Source organism: Solanum verrucosum, unplaced genomic scaffold (genome assembly GCF_900185275.1).
Source record: "Solanum verrucosum unplaced genomic scaffold, falcon-dt-bn FXZP01000058.1, whole genome shotgun sequence".
NCBI classification, from domain to species: Eukaryota; Viridiplantae; Streptophyta; class Magnoliopsida; order Solanales; family Solanaceae; genus Solanum; species Solanum verrucosum.
This window is the reverse complement of record NW_026020303.1, coordinates 769282-792015: the sequence shown is the minus strand read 5'-3', so window position 1 is coordinate 792015 and position 22734 is coordinate 769282. Positions and strand designations below refer to the sequence as shown.

The 22734-nt window shown below is 33.1% G+C and overlaps 1 protein-coding gene and 1 pseudogene across 1 annotated transcript; both read right to left on the bottom strand.

Moving 5' to 3' along the window:
• Positions 1-11016: 11016 nt before the first annotated feature.
• Positions 11017-11562, bottom strand: LOC125834998 (mRNA export factor GLE1-like; the record flags this gene model as incomplete). Its single annotated transcript, XM_049514140.1, has 2 exons — positions 11017-11317; positions 11401-11562. Coding segments are annotated over 2 exons (432 nt in total), but the record flags the coding sequence as incomplete, so codon positions are not given.
• Positions 11563-12020: 458 nt separating this feature from the next.
• On the bottom strand, positions 12021-20261 carry LOC125834997 (mRNA export factor GLE1-like; annotated as a pseudogene).
• Positions 20262-22734: the final 2473 nt, after the last annotated feature.

Genomic DNA, 22734 nt, shown 5'->3' with positions numbered 1-22734 from the left:
TAATTATGTACTCCCTCTATTTACTTTTACGTATTCAAGTCGAGTGAAATTATACACCAATTAATATGAATATTATTATAAATATATACTTTGTTTATTAATTTTTAAGAAGAGGGTAAAGTTCATTCTGAATAAATAAAAGTAAACGGATAAAATATATTATAATATACTTAATACCTTATAAAAGATGGAAGTTGTAAGAGTTTCATAGTATATAAGGCGCAAGTGTTTGTATAAAAAAAACCAAAAATATGTTTGAAATTGAGTTATATTATAAAAGTGTTTAATACTTAATTTCTTCCATATGTTAGACACAAAATCTTCTCTCATCACAACATTTAAGTTGTCGCTTCATTATTTATAAGCTAAAAAGAATTCTAAAGCCAATCCAGACGTGTATCTTTGTAGATATTTCAAACATAAAAAGTTAATAACTTAACCATATTTAATATTCATCAAGGGTAGCGTAATAACGAAAAAAGAAATGTAAAATTATTGTATTTATTACTCTACCACATACAATTAGGACGCTTACTTTGTATCATTCAAGATCGTTCAAGATATCTGATGGCAACAGAATACATTTAGGGGTCGTTTGGTTTAGATTTAGTAAGGACGGGGATTAGTAATGACAAAGATTATAATATGGAAATTATTTGTTTGATTTGTTGTATTGCAAAATGCTAACTATACATTATATATCATCCATCATTCTCGCTCAACTTCAACACCTCTTATCCACACTCAAATACATTCTATTTGATAAAGTGTATAAGAATAGTACTGAATAAGGTGTATTAACATTGCTGAAATTAATATGCGAGATTGTTTCTCATTCATTGTTTAATTAGTTTGATCTATTAAAGACAATTATGTATTTCACCATACTTATCCATGTATTATAACCCTTGTATTGCTAATATCATAGTTTGCAATGTGTTAGTTATACACTCCCATAATACTGCTGAATAGAGTGTTTAACTAATACATGTATTAATTGTACATAAGTTGAAAACCCTACCAAATAAAGGATTAACTAATACCATAACTTTTACGTGTATTAAATTCTCTAATATATCCTACCAAACGAGTTTGATAGAGCGTATAAAAATAGTATTGAAAAGAGTGTATTAATAATGATGTGTTTAGTTATATTATCCTAGGATTATTTCTTATCTACTGTTTGATTCGGTGCATTAAGGACAATCTATATATTAATATAAAGCAGGAACATAAGCCCGCTCATGTGGCGCCCTTCATAGGCCAGAAATCACATTTATCTTTTTAATTGTATTTTTGGACTTTTTTCCTCTAATTTTTTCAATTATATTTAATTTATTTTAAATTAAATCTTTAACTACCCATCCAACCATTAAAGAAAAAAAGGAATTGTCAATTAACACAGCCCTTCACCCTTCCCAGATGAAGTAACTGTTTTATATCAATATATAAATTTAAATTAAATCTTTAACAGCTCATACAGTCTTTAAAAGAATGTAACTGTCAATTAATACACCCTTTCACCCTTTCTAAAGGAAGTCCAAACGACAACCTATTAATTTCATTTATGTCCAATTATGATATAAATAATAGTAGGGACCCCAACTATGGCATATCATCCACTAAGCTATCTGAAAAATTTAGATAAAAAAAATTTCCCTGCATGCTTTTGATTAGCCATCGATCCAAAATCACAAAAGCAATGGAAATATCTACTGGAGTCTACTAGAGATATTTCTTTGTATGGACAGTTAATAGGGATTAATTTGAATTACATGGAGGAAATTTTTTTCCTTTTTCTTTAGATTGTTGATTTATTTTTATTTTTAATATTAAAGCAAGATACACGTTGGTGAAAAAATGAAGAAGTAAAACGTTGTCATATTAAGTTTAAAGGGAAGGAAGATGTCAAGAAAAGAAGTAAATGTTGCCAAATGTTGCAGATTTTGAAAAATTGATGGGTGAGACAGAATGGAAAGGAAAAGGGATAGGAAATATTCAAAGACAAAAAATTGCTAAAGATTCGAATTACTGCGATCATGTTATCGACTAAGTGTGAAGTTACGAGGGTGAAAAATTTCCAACTTTCAAGTAATTTATATATTAGTTTTTTTATTTTATTTGCCTTACATTTTAACATACATATTTTCATCAATCTCTTTTATTATCAAATTTTGCCAATAAAATTTGTTACACTTTCATTTTTGATTGCTAACTATTAATATTAAGTAGGAATAATATTGATCTTTTTTAACATTTAATTCAATACTTCTGATACATAGAAAGATAACCTGACTTTTCGCTTAAGCAGGATATTTATTTTTGTGTGTGAGTATTTTTTTAATTTTGGCTTTTTTGTATTGTCTAATCTCTCTCATAAGTGTGATTTTTTTTCTCTGAGTATATATATATATAGTTAGAATGGCGTATAAGGCTTTTATTCCTAGCGCTCTTCTAGTTTGAATCCATTTTTTTATTAAGGTGGGGAAGTTTTTTATCAACTCCTGTAGCCTTAACATTAAAATCTTTAATTTTCTCAACAGAAATGTAGTTGAGAGTAGGATAGTATGCTTGCAAATCCTGGCATTCCATTGATATGCTATAGAACCTGCAGTAAACTCCATTGCCTTGAGCAAAGTTTTTAATTGCTTCGAACAATTTTAATGGTAATTTGGACAGTTCTTTTAGATCTGGCTTAGTATAAACGCGATCTAAATATCCGAATTCGAATAATTGAGCAGTAAAACTCGGTATTCCATTAGGAAAGATTGATATCCTGGGAAACAAACTTGTTGTTCCTAAAACACCATATGTTTCTCCGCTTTCTTCTGGAAGATTATAGATATATCTTGTAAAAGCAAGATATTCTTCTTCCTTTGGATGTTGTTTTCCAACCTGAAAAGAAGAAAAAACTTTTGTTCCTGATGGAACTTGGTTAGTTTTGCTTTTTGGTTTCCCAGATATAATTCTTTCAGCTTTCGCCGATGATGAGCCTGAGGCTTCATTTGCTAGGCTTTTTCCTGTGTCTTTTGATTCAGGAATTGGCATATCCTTGCTTACCATCGAGATGTTTTTGGCACTAGGTGCTAGTGGGACATCTCCTGCCACTTTGTTGGGATTAATACTCCCTTTCAGATTTGAATTCTGAGATGGACGTGAGTCCAGATGCTCACATAAGAGCAAGAATTCTCTCATGTTTTCAGATTGAGTTGTACTGAGCTGATTTATTTCGGATTGCAATATCCGAGATTGTTCTGACAGCTTTGATAGCTCGTCTCTTATTTTAAAAAGCTTTTGGCTTTTTTCATCAATGGATTCATCCACTTTCTTCATTCCTTCATATATCCTGTTCATTAGGATTTTTGTATGGTTGTCCATATTGGACGTTCCGAGAAATGAAAACTGCAAGAAAATTGTCATTTCCTTTTATGTATTCTATTGAAAATGAATAGAAAGATAATAAAACCTGCCATCTGTGCAATCTTCTGTATTGCGGTTCAGAGGGTAGTTTATTAAATATTAGACCTGAAACTTGAGTATTATCAGTTCTAATAACAAATTGTTTTGGTAAAAGAAATGCAAAAAATTTTCTGATTCCCCTAACAATGGCTAGTAATTCCTTTTCATTTGTAGAATACCTTGTTTCGGCATCATTAAAAGTACCACTTGTGTACCTGCAAATTTCATTTAAATCGGTTTGCAATAATGCTCCCCAATGATAGTCAGATGCATCTGTCTGTAAAACTAGATTATCTTTATCTTCCGGTAATCTTAGTTTTGGTAACTTGGCACATTCTTCTTTCAAATTTTTTACACACTGTGTGTGTTCTTCAGTCCATCCAAGTCTATTGGATTTTCTTATTAGTTTTTGTAGTATATTCCGTTTTTTTGCTAAATCCGAAATAAATTCTCCTACATAATTCAAGCAGCCTAGAAATTTTTGAATTTCTTGCTTTGTTGATAATTTGTCAGGAAACTCAACTATCTTTTTAGATATGTGAGATTGGAGTTCAATTCCGTTTTTTGAAATAATCATTCCTAAGAATTCTATTTCGTTTTTATTTATGTCAGCTTTTTTCTGGCTTAACACAATTCCATTTTTTAAACAAATTTCTGAAAATTCTTTCAGATGTTTTAAATGTTCTTCATATGTTTTAGAACATACTAAGATGTCGTCTACATAGACAATAAGAAATTCCTTCTCATAGAATATTTTGTCCATTTTCCTTTGGAATATTTGTGGTGCATTTTTTAGCCCAAAAGGCATCACCAACCATTCATAATGTCCGTTAGGAGTGCTAAAAGCAGTTAACTGAATAGAGTTTTCTGCTAATTTTATTTGCCAAAATCCACTTTTACAGTCAAATTTTGAAAAATATGTTTTACCTTTTGCAAGGTTAATTAAATTATTTTTATTTGGGATAAAATATCCATCAAATAAACAATTTTTATTTAGCTCTTTATAATTTATCACCATTCGAGCTTTTCCTCTTTTTATTTCAGCATGGTTTCTTACCATAAAAGCCAGCATGGTTTCTTACCATAAAAGCTGGGCTACTATGAGGACTTTTACTCATTCTTATTAATTTTAGATTGAGTAATTCTTTGATTTGAATTTTAAATTCAATTTTATCATCTTCATTGTAGAGCATGGGTTTTACTCTAATGACTATATTGGGATCTTTTAGAGTTAAAACTGCTCTTTCATGATTTTGTTCCCATTTTTCTAATGGATTTTCTCCATAGGATTTTTGTAAATTTTCTTTAATCTTTTCTAGATTAAGGCATTTACATGTTATTTTCCTTAGACTATCTAAGTATTTTCTTTTAAAGTTTCCATTGTTTTTTTCAAGACTATATGGATTTTGTCTTCTGGGGACTTTTATAAAATGTCCACAAGGAGTTTTTAAGCTTATCATATACAAGGTTTGATGATAATCTTGAAATTGTTGTAGAAAATCATTTCCTAATAATAAATCTGTTTCCAGTTTATCATAAGCAAATAATTTATTTATAGAAACAATCTTTGATCCTAGGATTATTTCTACCTTTTCTTTCGATTTTGAAAGCTTTTCTTTATCTCCTGTGATTCCGATCATAGAGGTGTTAGATTTATTCATGTCCCAATCTTTTATTAAAAAAGATTTTGCTAGACTTGCTTCAGATCCATTATCTATTTGACAACAGGTTGTTAATTTTGTATCATAGAATGTTATTTCTATGAAAACAGATACTTTGAAAATTGTTTCTTTTGGCATTAAATTTTTGGTAAGAAACAAGTTTCGCCTTTATATAGCATTTCTATTCCATTTTTGCCAATGCTATAGTCTTCTAATTTATTTAGGAATAGATTTCCTAAAATTAATTCTTGATCACTCTCGTGATTAGTAATATAACATGAAACTGTTATCCTTATAGTATCTAGTTGTATAGGTAAATTTACCATATTTTTACAACTAAAATTATTACCTTCAAAGGTCTGATAGGTATAATGCTCACCTTCGTAAACTGGCATTCCATCTATTAGGATACCTTTTACATGGTTTGCAGTTGCTCTTGTTTGTATTAAGATTTCTTGATATTTCCATTCTGTTCCATTGAAAATTCTTCCTTTTATTTTTGTTATATTAGGAGTTTCAATTTTTAAAGTATACCTATTCGATATACTTTTTCTAATTGAATTTCTTCCATATTCAATTGAAAGTCTAGGGTTGCTAGTACTTCCTATTTCTTGTGTCTTTCCAAATCGAATTTCATATTCATCTGGAATTTGAGCTTGTTGAATCTCTGCTTCAACTATTCTTGTAATTCCTGCACATTCTTGATCTATTTCGATCATTCCTTTATTTTTATACACTTTACCATAATTTGAATTAGTAACTGTGTATAATGCTTGGTAATATATACTCATTATATGATTACCTGGTTTAAATAGATCATTTCTTTTGATTTGGAAATGTAAACTCAAAGCGTTATTGAAATCTGCATCTTTGAGTGATATGCAATACTTTGGGTAGTATGTAAATAGGAGTTTTGTATAGGCTAGGTTTCCCTCTACTATACCAAGATTTCCTTCTCTTGCATTTATGAATCTTTCATCTGATAGATTTATTACTATCGGACAATTGATTCCTTCTTTAAAAGTCGATTTGACTAATATTTGGATTCCTCCTAAATGAACATAATTCATTTTCTTTCTTTTTCTTTCAGGAATTTTCCTAAGAATTTGATCTATCATAGGTTTTGTTAACAGGTTTAGTTTATGTTTTCCTGTTGTTTGGGTAATTTCTATTACCTTTTCTATTTCTTGATTTTCATGATAAGAAATTTTATCTCTTGCAAACATTCTTTGCATTCTGCTTAGTAGATTGTCTTCTACTTTGAGATTTAGTTTTAATCCTTGGATTTTTCTAAATGTTTCTCCATCAAAGGTTGCTTTTAAAGCGTATCCTCGGTGATCTTCTTCTTTTTCAAGAATTTGAACAGAATCATCTCTTTCTTGAATTTCTTTATTCATTTAGTCAATTCTTCTGAGCTAGATGAATACTCTTCGTAGATTTCATCAAAGAAATCATCACTTTCTATAGATTTTATTGATTCGAGATCTGAATCAATTTCTATTCTATCTATTTTTGAGATTCTAACTCGTTTTTTGTTACATTCGTAACTTTTATGGCCTTCTTCGCCACAATTATAACACTTGCATTTATCTGCTGGTTTAGTTTTTGAAAAATCTTTTTTCTTTTTATAATATTTTTTTCTAGGTATATACTTCTATTTAGAGAAGTTTTTTCTTTTTATTAAACCTTTTTTAGGTTGTTTTCCTTTTTTTATAAGGTCTATCACATCCCCATTGGGTGGATGCATTTGTATCTTTACAATAAATTTGGGTATTTATTCTTTTAGCTTTTCTTTGGATGTTATGAGACATACAAAGTTGACTAAGTCGATTTTTTAGGAATTTTATTAATATATAATTCATATAGTTTTCATAGTGAAACTAATATGATGGATACTTCTGATTATTATTATTCAGAATAATGAGTTTAAAAGAAGTCTCAGAACTTTTAAAAGACTTAATAGAAAGTCAAAAACAATTAACCCTACGGTTAAAAATCCATGAATTCGAAGAATATTACTATAAGCTATTTGATAGTGGTAAAGAAATGTTACCTTATCTTGAAAAATACTATCAAAAATTACCAGGCTTTTGGGCAAAATACTTCAGAGAAGAATATGAAAAAGAAAATAAAAAAGGAGATACTCTTGGTCAAAGAATAAAATTCCTAAAAAATCGACTTAGTCAACTTTGTATGTCTCATAACATCCAAAGAAAAGCTAAAAGAATAAATACCCAAATTTATTGTAAGGATACAAATGCATCCACCCAATGGGGATGTGATAGACCTAGAATTCGAAGAATATTACTATACTCTTGGGATGTGTATACCCAAGCATTATACACAGTTACTAATTCAAATTATGGTAAAGTGTATAAAAATAAAGGAATGATCGAAATAAATCAAGAATGTGCAGGAATTGCAAGAATAGTTGAAGCAGAGATTCAACAAGCTCAAATTCCAGATGAATATGAAATTCGATTTGGAAAGACACAAGAAATAGGAAGTACTAGCAACCCTAGACTTTCAATTGAATATGGAAGAAATTCAATTAGAAAAAGTATATCGAATAGGTATATAATGATGTGATACTTACATATATATTTCATTTAATATTTAAGAAACTAGATGAAAATTCCATCCATATATGTAATGCTACTTAGAAGATTCTTTTAACAAGGTTATTGAGTTTCTTTTGAGGGACAAATAAGTCTAAACATATAATTGAGAATAATAATTTATATTTAATAGGTTAAAAGAAGTGTTACAATAAAATTAAAATAAGAAAAGTAAGTATTCAAAAAAAAAAAAGTGTAATATCATAAATTTTAAGAGGTGATTGCTATAAATTTAAATCCTAATCATTTCAGAAAAGTCAAATTCAAAGAAGGTCTATGAAATTATTTCTTTTTTCCCTCATAGATCTACTATATTTATGCTAATTAATTTGCATGTTAGTTCTACATTTTATGCATTTATATTAGAAATAACATATTTTTTAGTGGAAGCAAACGTTAAACTAATCCTAGCACAAATGTCTTAAATATGTATATATTCCTTCATTTTTCTGTTAAATCTATTATTTTTATTTTTATTACCATGTTATAATTATGTAAAAGAACGCACTTAAATGAATACTAAATTCATAAATTTTAAATTATAACAACTCTAACATTAAAGAATAAGTATTAGATTGTGCTAATTAAGGATTCTTTTTTTTTATATATATATATATAATCAATGTCTAATGAATCTAAGTCAAAATTACAATTATAAGTGTTAGAATTTGTAATATAATTTATTTGGATTTGAATATCGAAAAAATCGTTAAAAACATTAGTTATATTATAATTTTATAAAACAAAAAAAATTGTAAATTTAATATTTTCTTATACCGCACGTAGCGCGATCAAGTTTCCTAATTCTAACTTTAACCATGATTACTAACTTGTTGGTCAGCATTTTAATATTAATATTTTGTATGCTAATTTGCTAATACTTTGGAGTCATAGTATTGCCTTTGCTGTAAGTTATCCGTTGGTTGACTTCTCATATATGTTACAGAAGTTGGGTGTAATTGGCAATTACTTTGCCGTTGGAACATTAAGTTTGAGCATTACTCCATTTTTGAGTTACTGCATGTGTTACTCATTTTTTGTTGCATGTCACTAACGGTTGGCTTTGACTATTCAGCCAAGAGAGGTTTCATTGTCCATTAAAACTTTTGTAACCTCTCATATATGATTCACTCTTTATTCCTCCATTATACTTTGTAATCTATGTAACTCCTAAGATCATTATCTTCACTATTTACTACACCATTATCTTCCTATTCATTGCTAGGAAGACTTTTTCTAGTATAAATAGTGGTGGTCTTCATTTGTTTGAAATACAAGAAAATTATAGAGTGCATAAAGTTTGTCAAAAAAGAGAGTTCTTACTAGTTGAAGGGAGGTGTTCTTTTTGTGGAGCTTTGGACTCAACTCTTGTCCAGAGTTGTTGAGTTATATTTTGTGATTAGGCTGTTGTTTCCTTGAGGGGACAAGTCAAGAAAGACTATTGTTGGACCGGTGAAAAACATTTGTTGTAGTGAACTTGAATCTTCCTAAAGAGAACGAAATATCCGCACCTCTGCTGAAAGAGATTTTTATTTCTTCAGTAATCTTGTAATTCTATTATTTTATAATTTTTTACTAACACTAGCTTTTGAATAACTATGCCATGATTTGCTATATAATAGTTATACACCCTATAGGACCGATTAAAATGGTTAACTAATACATATATTAGCTAAACATGGGTTGAAAATCCTCCCAAACAAATGATTAAATAATAGCATGACTAGTACGTATATTACTTTTCCCCTAATACATCATATCAAACGACCCCTTACAATCCTCCATTTGTCAGCATAATATATTAAACAGCTAGGGGGTAAAGACTGCAACTCTTACTCTAAGTTAGCACCTTACAGTTTTTTGTTGAACTCAATCTTCCTACTCTTATGGGGAAACATTAACAATAGGTGATGAGATGTTTGGTTGTTAAGTCATTTGACACTTACTCTTATATTCAGCTTTCACTATATATGTAATCCAGCATCAAACAAGGAATAACAGTTGTTTGCTATACAAATGAATCTCAATACAGTAATGATTACCAATCCCCTTTGCTTTAAAGAAACAAGACATAAGTGTCAAAAACACACCTAAACTATTCCTTTTTTTTAGTTTCATACCTAAATTATTGGGAGTGTGAGTTGAGGTATGAAACTCAAAAAAGGGGATAGGTTTCTCAAACTAATAATTGATAGTTTAGGTATGAAACTAACTCTTAATAGTTTAGATATAAAGCTCAAAAAAAGGATGTTTTTGACCCTTATCTCAAGAAACAATAATAAAGTAAGACTAGGAAGAAATGCAGGAACAAAGTTTTTGCAAAAGATATTGACATCAATCGATGTCAAATCAGCTCTTTAACTAGAGTAAGTTCTTGCACAAAACTCATGCTCCCAAGCTGTAATATCCTTCCTTTTTTTGTTCGCGCAAGAGCGACAAACTTCTCAGATGAATGATATTATATCCAATTCCCGCCAACATATATAGCAAAATTGCACAATGTACATATCTGTCTGTACAACACAAAATCAACAAAACACAAGTACACAATTGGAACATGACAATAGCATATCAAATGACCAGACCCTGCACTCTAGAATGACAGAACATCAGTTATCTTTCAGAGCAAAATGTCATCTAAACAATGAGAAGAAACAACAAGATATGTGGCTCCATGAGTGGGTCTATTTTCCTGGTATCAAAATTATAAATGTTCAAACCAGCTAATTTCCATTCCTGTAAGCGACAAAACAAAAATTATTGCAAGCTAAGAAAGAAACATTCAGAGACACTTGAGAACTAAAACAATTGATTGGTCAAATCCTTTCTACGAACTTTAGAAATAAGAATCTCAAAGATACTGAGAAATAGTCTGTAAAATTTCTCACCCCTGCAGAGGATACAGTCATGCAATACTTAATATCTGCCATTACCTTTTTGGTGTAATTTAAACCAGTAAGCTGTAACAGCAAGGGAAAATACAAGAATAAATAAACTAATCATTTCAATATGATGCTAGCAAAACAGATGATTAGCCAACCATAAAACAAATTAAATTGATTACCTTAAAGCAACATGAATAAGGTTGGCTTACACTTTGCAGGCAACGTCCATTGAAAATGACAAGAACACTGGCCTTTTCCAAGTTACAAGAATCCATATGTAATCTGGTTCAGAACCAACCAAAACTGATACAAGAGCAATTACATATTAACGATATACAACTGATACAGGTGCAGTTACATATTCAAATTCTGAGAACAAAGCATCTTAAAGAATGGATTCCTACTCTGTAGACCTAGTAATAGTCTAATAGAATCTATTCTGTTGGTAATGAAACTGTTGATCATGATCTGAATCTGGAGCGAAATTGTGTGATTCCAAGGAACTCCTGAGGCGCCAGCCCTCAGGTTCATTCAGGAACTGATTTGACTCTATATAACTCCGGAGACTCACAATCACTTTGATCAACTTTGCATCACCTCGATCTTTCAATGCAGTTAGAAAATCTCTAGCAATGATATCCAGCAGCTTTCTGAATTGTGTCTTATATCTTTTGTGTAGAGCAAAACCTGCCATCTGGTAACCAAGACATTTTCTTTTAAGTCCTACCCACATTTCATCAACTTAAGAGGAGCTAATAAAGAGCTTTTTCAACTTACTTCAAGAAAAGCCTGCAATGCAGCTGCGGTGTATAAATTTGCAGGGAAAACATTTAAGAATCTGGCTATCCATGCCCAACCTTCTCTGAGGCCATGCAAGTTTTGGCAGCCGTCAACTTCAGTCTGCCATAAAATGCAGTTTACAACTAAATCAGTTACTATATGAAATGATTAAGGGAAAAAAGAAGCAATTTTGGTCCCTGAAATATTGTGAGAGTTTTTGTCCTTGTACTATTGGCCTGAGCACATCTGACCTCCAATTAAACAAACTGAGCAGTTTTAGTCCCATCACCAAGTAAATTTAACAGGATTTCATATTCAACTAAAGGAAACTAATTTGGGATTCTGTCATTTCCATCAAACCTCAGGCAAAAGAAGCTCTGAACCAAGAACTCCCTTAACAAAATTACTATTTGGTTCAGGAGAACATTGTTTAATGTAGAAAGTTATTATGAAAAAAAAACACCCACAATGTGAAGTCAAAATATGATATTCAATCTAGGATTGAGGCAAGACTGGTTTTCGAGGGAGTACGTTGGTATTTTACTCCTCGCCAATGAAGGAGTAAAAAAACTTTTATTGCTTTCTTTGCAGTTATTGACGTCAACCTCCTACTTATAAGACAAGAACTATCATGGGCCTATAATAGCAAGAAGACTAAGAACAATAACATAATTACCTTTGATGTAACATGGACAATTACACGACCATAAGCATAGACTGCACTGTTAAAGCTTCCTGTAGGTTTCACACACAGGGACACCACCTATAAAAGTGAAAACCAGAATCACAGTAAATACTTTACATGTTTTACACAAAACTCCAATAGTAAAATATATTCAAGATACACAACTCAACTGCTACATCAAGAACCCACAATTTTCTACAAGCATAAGCACATGCAAACCACAAATCCCCACCATCATCCCCCGGCCCCTCCCGAAAAGAGGAAAGAAAAATGAAAAAGAAGTAAAAACAACATCACAAGAGACACCGAAAGATGACACCCCAGTTAAAGATTTTACCTTCTGTGCGAACATTGCAATGCTGATGGATTGTGGACATGTTGAACCACTAATTAGCTTAGTTAATTCATCTGCTTTCACTCTGCATAGGGAAAAGTAGTACATACGTATCAAAGAGCAATATAGAGCTTCCACCTCTTTGAAGTTTATTCCCAAAAATGGTTTGAAAATGCACGTCAAAGCAACTAAAAGCGTGACTTAAATATGGAAGATAGATAATGATTTTAAAAAAATAAAAATCTATAGGAGATAGGGTTAATAATCCAAGAAATAGGTATCCAGATACCTGACATTTTCTTTTGAACCAGTGATAGTTCTGATTCGTCTGGCTATTTCCATTTCAAACTTTCAGTAAGCCTGTGAAGAACAGAGAATTTGTGTTGTGAACTGTAGAATATCAGAAATTACTTAACCCAAATTAACATCCTTAGGATCATAAATAGAAGTCCAGCCCAAAGCTCTGTACACTAGGATGGAACATAATATTTCAACACATCAAGCAACAGAAAAATGCATCTGATCACATTCCAACTAAAGAAGCAAGTTGTTGAACATTACACTCAAAAAACAAATTGCCAAAATTAAACAGCATTAATCAAACACATCAAGTAACAACATGACACATCTAGTAACGTTTCAATCAATCTCTAGAAAGGTCTTCCACAGACCCAGAAGAGTGAGAACCAATTAGAAATAATTTCTCAACAATGAGTTCAGAGTGGATGCACGTGGGAAGAGGTGCACAATGGAGGATAGAGGTCTCCAAAACCTACAGTGACCAGCACACCATTATTTCTCTTTGTTTTGTTATTTCAGCTATAAGAAGATTCAAATGCACTTGTCAAAGTGTCTCAATTAGTTTCCCAAACATGCAAGGCTCGCATAATTAAATGAAAGAAGTTCTAAGAACTTGGACCAACAACTCCCAGAGCACAATTGGATTGGTTAATGATTATGTTAGCAGGGAAGAATTAACTTTCAAAGTGAATACTTTCTCTGCTACATCATACATGAAATGTGACACTACTTCACTGACCATGGAGTTTAAGATGTTAATTTGACTTTTTCTTTAGACAAATATTAGGAGTTGTGAAAGAAAATATAAAACCAGTTGTTGAAAAGTTAGTCTGATATAGCAAATCACATCCATGTAATTCTAATAGTTAAATGGTTTTTAAAATTGTGAAAGTAGAATAGAGTAACAATATTAATAGAATGGTGTCACATATTTTGGGATATGCCGTAAGGGAGAATACAATAGAGATTAGTATAGAGGGCCTTTTTGACTAGTACACTTTGTTGATGCCCAACTGTTTAGGAACCCTCATTCACAAGCCTTTGCAAAGAACACTTCACTTTATGCAGCAAGAAGCATAATAGTCCAATAAATCTGGAGTGAAATTTTAAATATTGATTTGCAAGGTTACCTTGTTTGAACCCAATCCCAGTGCTTCATTCTGCGCAGCTATTTCATTGTAAACGGCCAATCTTTTCTCCTCCAGTTTTTGAGCATTTTGTGTCACCCTGATTGTATTTCCTGCTTATTGGAAATTGCGAAGTCGAAATCAAGGCATAGATTTACAAGCACTAGAAACAGAAAGAAATACAACAGTACATGTTTCATCTTGGCAGTTGGAGGTTAGGGTACCATACACTATCTGTTAAAGGATATAATCCAGTTGACTCTACAAGTAGTAAAAGTTTTGCCAATAACATTTTATAGTAGACTATGGTGAAAAAGCCCAAAATAGTCCCTTAAATTTAGGGAAGATCTAATTTGGTCCTTTATATATAACACTCTCAAGAGACACTACCAGAAAAGATAACACCCAAAGGCCAAGGCTAAAAGAAATAAAGAATTAATGGGACTAATGGAACTAATAGGAAAAAGACAACACTGTAAAGGAACATCCCTTTCTAGAAGCCCAGGGTTAGAAAAAAGCCGCAGGTATTAGCTCCTGGAAATTCACTTAATAGTAGCTGAGATTATCAAACTAGAGAATCATGTTTCTCCATGCTATCTAACCAAAATATATCTATTCTAAACAAAGCATATGTATTAGCAAATTATGATTTATGACGAGTGCATGCATACCTAATCATTTGTTTAGGTATTAGTAATACTTTTTTTTTATAAAGGTAAAAGATAGATCGATATTACTATTATTATTATTATTATTATTATTACTTTGATGAAGTAATTGTTATGTTGATTGGCATCAAGAAGATGCTGAAAACAGTACAGAGAAATTAGGGAAAGCTCCTAGATACAAAATCTACAGATAGAGCATTGAGCAATTCCCTAAATGAGCAAAAAATCTGGTTGTTAAGCCAAAGACAGGGAGCTAATGAAATCTACAAGAGAATAACATCATTTACAGGGGTTAAACTGCTCCAGCTGAAAAGAAACATCAAACAAAGAAAGAGACGAACTCTCACCTAGTCAAATTTGAATGCACAGATACTTGATTCCAAGAGGAGGAAACTATTGAAGCTGATTTCTTGATATTTCTTTCATTAAGGTGGTTTTTTATTTTATTTTTTCTATATAAAATCAAGTCAAAATATGTGTTAGTGTACATGTTACACATCCAACACATCTATGGCCATCAATGTTTTACTTTTTCTTTTTCTCATCCTTCACTTAAGTTTTTCTGGACTACTCTTTTGTTTTTTATTCAGTTTTTGTCCATATTGATCTCAGAAGGAGCGCCCTCTATCAGTCTCTTCGTTTTTTCTTTTTCTTCTGTGGCCATACTGGTAAAAAGAAATCTCTTTTTTTGGATACTTTTAAGCTAGACTACAACCTATGAATATAAAGGAAGTCCATTTTATTCAGTCAGCAGTAGCAATTACAGAACACTATCCAGAATAAAGATTGACATTTTTCTCTTAAAGTCAATGACAGTGTTTTGGACGGCGAGAGGTGACAAAAGGCGACAAGGGTCTGCCTCGCCACCTCGCCGCTCGCCTTTTTGAATTAAGGCGCCAATTAATACCAAAAATTAAATTTTTTAATTGCACATATAAATATCCAAAATCTTAATAGCAATAACATATATTAGCAAATATTTAAATTTAAAAACTAAAAATAGAGTAGTGAAGAAGAAGAAGAAAAGAAGAGAAGAAGAAGAAGAAGAAAAGAAGAGAAGAATTAGAAGAGAAGAAGAAGAAGAAGAAGAGAAGAATTAGAAGAGAAGAAGAAGGAAGAAGGAAGAAGGAAGAAGAAGGAAGAGGAAGAAGAAGAAGAAGAAGAAGAAGAAGAAGAAGAGAAGAAGAAGGAAGAAGGAAGAAGGAGGAAGGAGGAAGGAGGAAGGAGGAGGAAGAAGAAGAAGAAGAAACGTACCTGGCAGCAGTCACGAAGCGGCGAAGGAGCAGTAGTCGCGAAGTGAGTTGAAGAAGAAGGTCGTGAAGTCGGTGTTTGCAAAAAGGAGGCAAACACGAAGGGTTCGAGACTGAGGAGAAGAGGAGGCAATCGCAAATGTGGAATGTTTGCAAAAATACCCCCAAAAAAACCCTAATTTTGGCTTTTAATTATAAATCAGACCTTTAAAAAAAAAAAGGCGACGCCAGCCTTGTCGCAAAAGGTCGCCAAAGGGCGCCATAAGGCCACCATTTTCAACTCGCCTCACCTCGAGGCAAATAGGCGAAAGTGCCTCGCCTCGCCTTGCCTTATCGCCAAAGGTGAAAGGCCAGCGCCTCACAACACTGGTCAGTGAAATGATATCTTCATATCCATGTAAAGGAAGGCAAGGTCAGTGAAATGATATCTTCATATCCATGTTTTTCCCTTCAATAGACTTGTTGACGAACAATACAAATGATCTCTGCTTCATCATGCACTCCATCGGCATTGGTTCTCATAAACTGGCAAAATGTAATTGCATGGCCCTTGGCCACAAAGAAGTTTCACAGCTTCAAAGTGAATTGTGAAATGCCACTGGTTCGTCGGAAACGTATATTTGTTTTTTGAGAATGTTCATCAGACACGTATATACTGATCACTCACCTGCTTATAATGTCCAAAAGCATGGGTGTGAAGAGTTGAGACGGACAATCCCAGGTAAGAATATTTCATGAGTATATTTTCTGGAGTGTTTCTTGGACTTTTATCTTCACAGTTACTCTTTTCCATTAGCCTACTTCCCAGCTTTTAAATTCAGTTATCTTTTCCATCAGTGAATAGCCTCCAATCAAGCCCTGGATCAAAAGTTCTCATTTTCTACAAAGTTAAAGGACTATTTATGTCCAACTCTATATATAAGGGATCAAAATTAATTTGCCCGTATGGCTTATAGTTAAAGCACTGATTAGGTTTCTCCTCTCAGATTATGCATAGAGCATTTTGTTTAAGTTATTATTTATTTGAAATGATTGAGAAAAAAATAAAAAGAAGAGTAGGAGGTCGGTCAAATACCTGTTGAATGTTTCTGCCCATCAGATATGGGTCTCACAGGCTGACTAGTGACATCCCTTGAAACCTTGCTAGCCTCTGAAGAAGCAGTTGTCACTGACTCAGATGACTTCTTCTCCGACGCAGCTGCAGCTTCTTTTGCTGCTTTCCTCTCAGCTTCCAGTGCGGTAGCTTTTTCCTTTTCAACTTTTTCAGCTTCCAGCCTAGCCTGCACCTGATGGAATGGAACTTATCATTATCCAAAAGGAGAAAATTCAATTACAAAACTGCTTCAATTCTTTCCAGAATCATTTAAAAACAAGTGGGAGTTAATAGTTCAGCCAACTGCATTAGGCAACAGATGCAGCATGAGGAGAGACAAATAAGCAGCCAGATTATACAAGAAAGCCAGGGATGCTAGAACCAGGGGAATGCGAGCATTAGCAATTACATAAGTATGCCACAAGAGAAAAAAACAATATCAATAAGTATTAAGTTATTAAATCAACACAAGCTCTATTACTTTCTCATTTATTGATGATTCTCACAAATATTTAACTTTGTAAAATCTCAAGAAATCACAAGACGGCAGGTGACAGAAATGCAATTGGATAATAGTTAAAAACACAAACCTTGGTTTCTGCTTTGATCCTTTCTTGCCGGGCTTTTTCTTCTTGAAGAACTTTTTCTTTCCTCTTGGCCTCTTCACGAGCTGCGTCATCTCTTATTCTCCTTTCTTCAATTTGGGATCTGTGTTTGTGATCCCTTTGTACCGTAGTTAGGTGATCATCAAGTGCTTCTGCACTATACTAATACAATTAAAGCAAAAGTACATCCCCACTAAACCTAAAATGTAAGAACACGTAAATGGTGATTTAACTTCAGACTCTGAGTACTCCTAAGGAGTATAGAGTGAACAAGAAACATCAAAAGAAGTTAAATGTTTATCGGTCACAAAGTATCGTATTGAGAGTGCATTCCTCAACTGCTAACAAGGGTGTGCATGTAGTTTGTATAAAAAATAACCACTTGCAATCAAAGTGACATGCTTACTATACGTGCCCTCTTTATATAAGGGTGTGCATGTAGTTTGTATAAAAAATAACCACTTGCAATCAAAGTGACATGCTTACTATAAGTGCCCTCTTTATATAGAAACTCGCTCGCTGGCCATACCCTTGTATCTGTTTTACACCTTCATGTGTAGTTTTCATGTCAACAAGAAAAGAAGAACGCACTCACTTTCATTTCCCACCTATACCACATTCTTGTGGTTCAAGATTAATTGTCAATCTACCATCCTTAGTTAAATTATTTGCAAGTGAATTCTTTACGAACCAGCTTCTATTTAAAATAATTGAGATTTGTTTGGCTTGTCTTCAGCAGCCTTTTGTATTTAAAAAAAAAATGCATTACGTCCATTGGTACTAATTGCTAGAGCAAAAGCTGAAGTGAAATCCACAGTATGGATAAAACAAATATTCTGATTTTAGTGGCTAGTGAAATAGACAAATTTTCCATCAGTTCCAGCCGACCACTTTTTGTTGTCTGCCAAGCTTCCTGCTTAATCATCTATTGGCATTGAATTAAACCCACTGAGAAACATCTACCTTATGCATCATTGAACAATGAGAAAAATGTTTAACCATGATGAATAAAACTTAATGCAGGAACAAGCTTTTACTTGCAAAAGAAGAATAATATACCTTACATTTTACGCTGGTACTGCATGTCGAATTTTCTGTTCATTTCCCTTTGAGCTTCAGTGTTTCTCTCAACTCGTTCTAGTGTGGAGGCAAGCTTCTCACTTTCATCCGTCAACTGAGCTTCAAGTGCTGATAGTTGATCCCTCATTTCCTCCTGTTGTAAGATAGCAATAGAAAGAGATTGGGTTTAATATTTTTTTTATTTCCCAAGTGAAGCAAGGCTGGGGCATGGTCAGAGAAAGTTAACGAAGCATATAACTTAAGTTGCCAACCGCAATAGTAAGCTGATGGTCATGAGCTAACTCAGATAAAGCACTTTCCACTAATCCCACTTTATCCATTAGATCATGTTGAAGTTCGATGTTTAGGCCTTCTTCAGATTGGTCGCTATCACTGAAACAACGTGAAAAATGCAGCATTAATCAAGAATAAATAAAACACACTTGCAATGCGGTGGCTTATGACTTGCTGTACAACATGAAGTCCATGAATTTAAGGAACTATAGGACTAAATGTAAGTTTTTGCTGGAAGAAATAAGATGCACATCTGTTCATGGATGTAATTTATTTTAAAAAAACTTCATGAGGAACCTATCAAAACAAAAAAGAACTTTATGAGGTAATATGAAGTGCCCACCACCACCACACACCTCTCCTCCTGATTGGATGAGTATGCCCTAACTGTTGGCTCAATAAGTAACTGCTATAAACATGTTGCGGCTTCAACAGGCATATGGCCAAGTAACTGTGAGACGTGTAATCGGGGTAAGGGCATTCATGCAACATATTTTACACCTTGTTTCTCTGTTTCAATCGACATCCTCTCATTCTTACACTCTTTAATATTTGCAGTTATTGTGTAGTTACCTCAGATAGATTTCGTCACAGGCAAACCGTTTTCCTCCCATAAGTAAATGATCACCAACTTCAAGCTTAGTATCTCTGTCCATATCCTCGACATCATCATCAGACACTTGCATAACAAAGCCTCTCCGAGAATTATTCATTGAAGCCGAGAGTTGTCTGAGCAAAGACAGATTAGAACAAAATACAGAACATTTGCTTTCTCAATGAAACAAAGAAGCTTGAGGTTATTTTCACTAAGAAACCTCATTACAAGTACATACCGAGATTCTGTTTTCGTAAAAGGTATAGGAAATTTTGATGATGCATTGAGCTTCTTCTCAATCGAATTGAGCTTAACCAATAAAGCATCAAAGGTCCAATCAGGATTTGGATCCAGGGTGACTCCATCAACACTTCTAGGCAACGGAAGTCGCAGTTTAACAGCACCCCTGAAAAATAACCATAATCATAAATCAGGATAAACCAAACAATTACTTAAAATATTGTAGTTCCAGAAACTTCCATAAGCTTGTTATAATGAATGAAAACTGAAATATGAAGTTGTTATCACTAAAATTATGAGAAGGTATCTTGTGTAACATATGAAGTCACATGAACCAACACCTCCCTCAAAAAAATAAGAATAAAATAGCAACAACATTTTCGTGGAGCATTACAAACAGAAAAGAGAAGAAAAAAATGGGGACAGGAAGAAAGTAACTTACATTATTCTTTTCCTGCCTTACGAACACCTTTGAATAAAGTTGTTGTTTCCAACGCTGGCTTCACACACTTGAGTCTTGAAATTTAAAATATAATTAATTACCTGTTACAATTGAAAAGGCAAAAATTACAAACAGAAAATGTAAAGATCATAATAGGAACACCCATAAGGGGAATCTGAAAACTAAACCCTAATAAGTAATACAGACTAGAGCATGGATTGAAGGACCTTAAAAAGGAATAAGGAGGCACTGATTTCGAATAAGGGTGGGGGATATAGAACTTTTTGTTGATTTTATAGGGAAATTGTAATGCTCCATAGACTAGTTCTTATGGCCTTCTGTTTTTTACCCTGTAAGTGCTCACTCTTGTCATTGTTTGGATGATGGAATTTTGTGAATACACAATTACCTGTTCCTCAAAAAAAAAAAAAAAAAAATCTCACAAGGGTGGTGTGTACGCAGCCCTACCTCTACCTTGTGAAGGTAGAGAGGTTGTTTCCGATAGACCATCTACCCTTATGGAATAGAGCATAAAGAGATGCTTAAAAGTTATTTCCCATGGACAAAAGTAACTAGATCTCAAAAGCAGATCTTTTGTGGAGCATCAAATCTCAGAATTACCCCAAAAGATAAATAATGTATAAATAAAAGATCAAATATTAATAAATAAAAGCCAGGATGGGCTTGGCATCAGAAACTTAAAGATACAAAACAATTCTCTTGATGAAGTGGCTATGGAGGTTCCATCGAGAGGAATCAACTTTATGGAGGGAGGTTATCCAGCATAAATATGGCCAAAGCAGTCCTTGGTACTCTAATGAGGTTGACACCACATATGAAGTGGGAGTCTGGAGATCAATCAGAGCTCTATGGACAAACTCCACTATAGGACCCTTTTCCTGATCTATTGGTGTATGCAACAGGACTGATGCTACTATCAATGAGCGTTGGTATCCTCAAGGCTGGAATCTCTCATTCAAGAGGCATTTGAATGATTGGGAAGTGGAGTGGGTGGCTAGTTTTCTAAAAGATATTGAAGTTTTCCCTAACACAGATACTTTTTAAAAGAACGGGAAATGTTGTATTCCTCAGCATTAAGGATATGCTGGAGACCTTCAAAAGAGGAACCAAAAAATGGAGAATTAAGGGAGAAACTACTTACAGAGAGTCTAACATATCTACAAGCTCTAATTCCTCTATATTTGTTGTTTATACCAAAAAAATAAAGATACAATACAATTCCATTTAACTCTATAATGGAATTGGACTTATCTTCAAAACATCTGTTGTTTATCTCTCTCCACAAGTCCACCAAATGCAATGTGGAATGATTATCCACCATCTCTTCTGTCTCTTGTTTCCACCCCTTCTAATTCAGCAGCTGAGCAGATCTGTAGTGTGCTCAGGCATGGTCCATTTTGTGTATGTGAGAGTAAGAAATAAATTCCACAACTGAGCAGTGAATTTACAAAGCAAGAAAAGATGACTATTTGTCTCATCTATTTCCCCACAAAGTTGACATCTGGATACTACAATTCTCCTCTTTTTCTTCAAAACCTCGTGTCAAACAAGCTTTTCTGACAACCAACAATGTGAAACATTTTACTTTTGTTGGTGCAATGTTTTACCAACAGAAGTAAAATATGTTTCACATGGTTGGTTGACAGAAAAACTTGTTTGACACAAGAGGTTTTGAAGAAAAAGAGGAGAATTGTAGTATCCAGATGTCAACTTTGTGGGGAAACAAATGAGACAAATAGTCAACTTTCCTTGCATTGTAAATTCACTGCTCAGTTTTGGAATTTATTTCTTACACTCACAGACACAAAATGGACAGGAGAAAAGTGGTCATGTTATTGGGCAAGTGGGATGAAGCAATGTATTATGTGTTGGGAGATCCAACTACAAAGCCTATGGGTTATGATCCCATGACTGATCCAACTACAAAGCCTAAGGGTTATGATCCCATGATTGAAACCATATTGTTATTGGAGAGGGACACAGATACTGAATCAACCGCTTTGAGATGGTTGCACACCTTGGACACGGCTGTTGGCTAAGAGAGTTTGCCTCACACGAGAAGTTCTACGGAAGAATGAAACTGGTGAAACAAACAACCAATTATTCTTTCATTGCAAATTTACAGCTCAACTTTGGAACCTGTTCTTTAGTCTCAGAGAGATCAAGTGGACAATGCACATACTGTAGATCTGATGAGCTGTTGGATTAGAAGAGGAGGTAGCAAGAGTCAGAAAATGTGGAGGATAATACCTTCCTACATATGGTGGGCAGCATGAAAGAAGACAACAGGTAGATGCTTTATTTATAAATTAAGTCCTCACGATGTGAAATGGAATTTCATAGTTTCCATATTTTTTTGGAGTAAAGAGAACTGTATAGAGCAAGTATATGATCTTGTAGAATTCTTAGGTGACTGTGAATCTGGATTTATACTTACTCTCTTTTGTAACACTTTTTGAAGGCGGACAACATATCTTTGATGCTGAGGAATATATCAGTACTAGTTTTAAAAGAAAATACTTGAGATAAGTATTAAAAACACCCCTAAATTTGACGTGAATTATTACTTTAGTCTCCCAATTATTGACAGCCTTAAAAACACCCCTCTACTTGATTAA